At 47.9% G+C, this 4,648-nt stretch overlaps 1 protein-coding gene across 1 annotated transcript; it reads left to right on the top strand.

Moving 5' to 3' along the window:
- Positions 1 to 597: 597 nt before the first annotated feature.
- Positions 598 to 2,401, top strand: AGABI2DRAFT_118884 (hypothetical protein; the record flags this gene model as incomplete). The annotated part of the gene is made up of 2 exons (XM_006461968.1): positions 598 to 1,598; positions 2,032 to 2,401. 2 exons carry the CDS (start codon positions 598 to 600, stop codon positions 2,399 to 2,401), a joined length of 1,371 nt encoding a protein of 456 aa, XP_006462031.1.
- Positions 2,402 to 4,648: the final 2,247 nt, after the last annotated feature.

Raw genomic sequence — 4,648 nt, 5'->3', positions numbered from 1 at the left:
TTTAAGGGTTTTCCCTTTGCAATTTCATTTCCTTTCACTTCTACAACGTCTAGGCTACCGCCTATTGCACCAGCACAAACAGAATTACCCAGCATCACGCAAAGCTACTCAGACGAGTCGCAAGCTACAGCCATTTTGACTCGAGCTAAATCTAAAGCTCGTCAAACAAACAATTCTCAGTCGACAGGACTTGTACCTGTAAACGAAAACCCAGAGCAGATCTTATTTCCCAGAGGGAAACCAAAAGCTAGAGGACAAGTCCCTCCAGCACTCAGCATTGATACCAACGCTACAACTTCGAGCAACATAGCTAGCACTTCTAAGACCGTTCGTTTTAGAGAGCCTGTTGTGTGTTCACCTACAGACACAGAATCGAATCCGTTCTACGTGCCCACAGCACCAAGCGACGATTCATTGAACCTAGAATTACCTGGGCAGTTCAGATTACCCGATACAACTGTTTATCACTCAGTACCCAACTCGCCAGAGTCATTAGCTAGCGAAGTCGCTTTAGCTAGTCCCGAGTTACCGATAGATAATCAGTCTATCCCCAACAGTCCAGTTATTTCAAACACATTTTCGAACTCAGCATCAATCATGCCTTCAGCACCTCACATGCCAGCTCCGTTATCGGCTGGTGCCCCTAAATGGGAAGGTGACATAGATAAGCTAGGAGATTTCATATGGCATCTAGAACGCCAATTTGAAGTTTCCAGTGTCACAGATAGTGCAGATAAACTCAAGTGGGCTCTTAGCTACGTTAGTAAGAGTGTCCGCGATGAGTGGAGTAGCTTCAAGGAATACAAAGATAGAAAATGGGATGCTTTCATGGAGCGTCTCAAAATCGAGTATCCGGAGCTAGTCACAGAAGAGACCGGGTCAGTTGCTAAGCTAAAGGCATTATGCCGAGGCTGTAGGACAATTGGCTTGGAAGATCAGGAGGAATTCCGAAAGTTCCGTCGGCAGTTCCTGTCACAAGCAAATAAATGCTTAACAGATCCAGCTATCATATCAAATCGGGAGCTAGTAGAGGAATTTGTAAATACTTTAAGTTCCAACTTTAGAGAAGCTTTGCTCGCAAGGCTTAGCTTAAAGGGTACGCGTCGCGTACATCAGGGACAAAGTAGGACCGAAGATCCCTACGAGATAACCGAAGTAATTTCAAAAGCTGCAGAGTTGATTAGCGGAAATAACCTAGCTGGAGCGTACTCAAGCGAAAGCTCGAGGAGAGCGCCTCCCAGAAATAAGGAGATCTCCGTTAAGCAAGAATCTAGTACTAGCTCGGTACACCAGAGTCAGGAAATTGATTCTATGCAGCAGGATATCAGCCAGCTAAAGGATACTGTGACGATCAGCCAGCGCAATATGCAAGCTAGCATTGACTCAATAAAAGCGACGCTTACAGCGAGCATAGCTAAGATGTCAGCCAGCGCGCCAGTTTCACGGCCTCCTCAGCAACAGTATAGCTATAATCAGAATCCATCATATGCCCCTAACTGTTTCTATTGTGATGAACCAGGGCATCGTTGGGTAGTGTGCCCTTACAAGGTACAAGACGAAAAAGATGGAAAAATAGTACAGGATGGGACGAAGCTAAGGTTTGCCAATGGAAGGGAAACAGTGCCGGGGTCGCGCCCGGAGTCACACTGCGGGCCGTAGCGGCTGACTTGGAAAACATAACAGCCGACTCGAGAGGACACTATTCCGCCGTCGGTGGCCCTGGTACAGTTAAAATAGCCAGGTTGCTGCTTAAGTTGATTCCACGGCACGGTCCATATGGGCCGGCGGGGCAGAGTGGCCAATAGCCACGCGTCGCAAGACACCCCCTTAGCCGGGGTTAGCGCTTGACCTCGTCGCGCAGGATATGTTTTCTTTTTCTCTTGGTAACACGTCATGGCAACCGTATTCTCAGCATGTTGTACATAGTGTTCGCATGTACTTATATCGCTGGAATAGAAGGCTCGAACAGCCACTTGATTACAAAAAAAAAAAAAAAAAAAAGAAGTTTGCCAATGGAACTGGTATTCCTAGAGAAGCTGGAGTACCCATAAGGAAGAGTGTTGAGAAATACCTTCCTGCACCTATAGCAGCAGTAATCTTCGGTGCACCAGAGTTGCCCCAAGATGATGATGAGCCAGATATGGGATACACCATCCCAAAGCCTCAGTCATTTGTAGCTATACAACGAAGAGAAGACGTACAGAAAGCTAATGCGCAGGCTTTAGAGCTAGAACGCTTAAAGGGTCAGCTGGCTTCAATGGAGTCCTTCGTACAAGCTATGACGTCTCAAGGTAGAACAGTACATAAAGAAGAAGAGAATGAAGAAGATGAGCTAGTACAGCAGTTGACAAAGCTACTAGCTCAAAGAACAGCTTCGACTTCTAGGAAGTCGGATTTTTAAAGGGTCCAATGAAGAAGTCGACTTCTGAGAAGGAGGTTCGATCTCAGAAGGATCCGACGACAGAGGACAGTAGCTTATCAGAACCTAACAGTACAACTATGGAAAGAAGTTCCGTAGCTAAGCCCAGTAGTAAACCAGCACAAGGTCCCTTTCCTTATCGGAAGGTACCTGCCATGAAACCTGTAGTAGAAGTGCCGCCTATACCTGTTAGAGTGAGCAAGCAGTCTACACTTGGTTGTTGATGGACTTAGATATATGCGGACGGGTTTAGTCACATGATAGCTTAGTCATGTATGGTTGAACTCCCCTGTGGACGCTTCAGAGGCCTTAGCTTCTTACAGTGTATCCACAGGTGAGTACAAGTTATTAGAACTTAATACAGCTTCTTACAGTGTATCCACAGTTTGTCCTTGGGATTGCTCAGTCAATTCCTATCCGTTCGACTCGCTTCTAGGCTCGTTAGGATCGCCACTGCAACCGCTATCGTTCTACGCTTAACAGGTTATGGGCCCCGGCTTCTAACAGCCTTCAAAACGCGTTTTTTGCCACTTTCTACCATTTTCCCCTCTATATCTCAACTTCTATCCCTTCCCCTGCACTCAAATCGACATCTATGGCCTCGCAATCGCGCACACATGCTTCCTACGCATGGGACACCATTTCGACGCGTTTTGGCGCGTCTCCGACGCATCTGAGAGCCTCTACATCGACCACAACTCCCTCTGACAGCCATACACCCTCTCCACAGTCTCTGGGACCGATTTCTGGCCCTAAGAACGCGTCAATCGCTTGTTCCTTTTGTGGGAGGGTAGGGCACATGTCTAGGAGGTGCAGGAAGCGAAAGAACGCGAAAAAACGCGCTCAGGAGTGCTCCAGACTGCCTGGAACACCTAAAAGTAATGTCAAAGGGCCACTTGGCCATCTGAGTGGGATAGGTGCAGCTCTTCCAGCTGTCAAGACACCACCCACTCCTCCTAGGGATGTTTCTACTGGTTCTGGCTCTCCTGGCTCTGATATACCACTGAGAGCGTCCGCTCTTGGTGCTTATTCCTCTCCCTCATCCTCTCCCTCATCATCTTCCTCACCATCCTCGCCACTACAGCTTGATGCTGACTTTTTCTGGCTGGCTGATACTGGTGCTACATCCCACATGACTCCTCACCGCCATTGGTTCAAATCCTACTCCCCTCATCGTATCCCTATCCGCCTTGCTGATAACTCTACTGTCTATTCAGCTGGTGTAGGGTCTGTTGTCTTTCAACCAGTGGTGAATGGAAAAGAGACTAGAGCGGTCGAGTTTACAAGAGTCCTTCATGTTCCTGACCTCAGGAGTAATCTCTTATCATGTCTCTACCTTGCCCGACACAAGGGCTTCAATATCACCATCTCTGCTCAGTCTATTGACTTCCAATGCAAAGGGATTTCGCTTTTCACGGCCACTATCCATTCCAACAACTCTGCTGAGCTCGACGGCTCAACTGTGACTTCTGAGACTGCTTTCTCTGTCTCTACTCTCCCGGTTGACCTCTCGCTATGGCATCGTCGCTTTATTCATCACAACTACGCTGATGTGAAGTCTATGATCAGTAAGGATCTAGTTTCCGGGCTCAAACTCTTATAGGCTATCCGGCTGGCTACAAAGGCTGGAAGTTCTACAATCCAGTCACAAAGCGAACCGTGATCTCTGAGAGAGCTGATTTCGACGAGAGGTACTTTCCGGGCACTTCTAAAGCCCAACTCGAGGCTGTCCCGTCATTTGCCTGCACACCAGAGTCACTACCACTTCCTAATGATACATTGTCATACTCGGGACTGCCACCTCTACAGGATGAAGGGGGTGATAATCACTTCCCTCCTGCTCGTCCTAAGACTCACACTCCGTCCGCTTCAGTTCCTCCTGAAGAAAAGCCAGTTCTACCCCTACCACTTCCAGTAATTCCTCCATTCATTCCTCCTGTGATTCCTCCAGTCACTCCTCCACAAATCCATGCACCACTCCCAGTCACTCCTCCTACTGCTGGAGCGCCCCTTGAGCCCCCTCACGTTCTTAGACGTACTGGGCGAGTTCGGAAGCCTCCTGGTCAATGGTGGAAGCTCAAACAACCAGACTTAGCTGGTAATGACTCTGACTCTGACGACGAAGCTGTTAGCAGTGGTAAATCCTCGGATCAATTTGGACTATTAATAGTTGTTCTATCACTTTCCATATGACGTCATCAATGATGTCATTTCGTCGTCATGCATTAC

This window comes from Agaricus bisporus (assembly GCF_000300575.1).
Source record: "Agaricus bisporus var. bisporus H97 unplaced genomic scaffold AGABI2scaffold_6, whole genome shotgun sequence".
NCBI classification, from domain to species: Eukaryota; Fungi; Basidiomycota; class Agaricomycetes; order Agaricales; family Agaricaceae; genus Agaricus; species Agaricus bisporus.
This window is presented reverse-complemented; position numbering and strand designations above follow the sequence as displayed.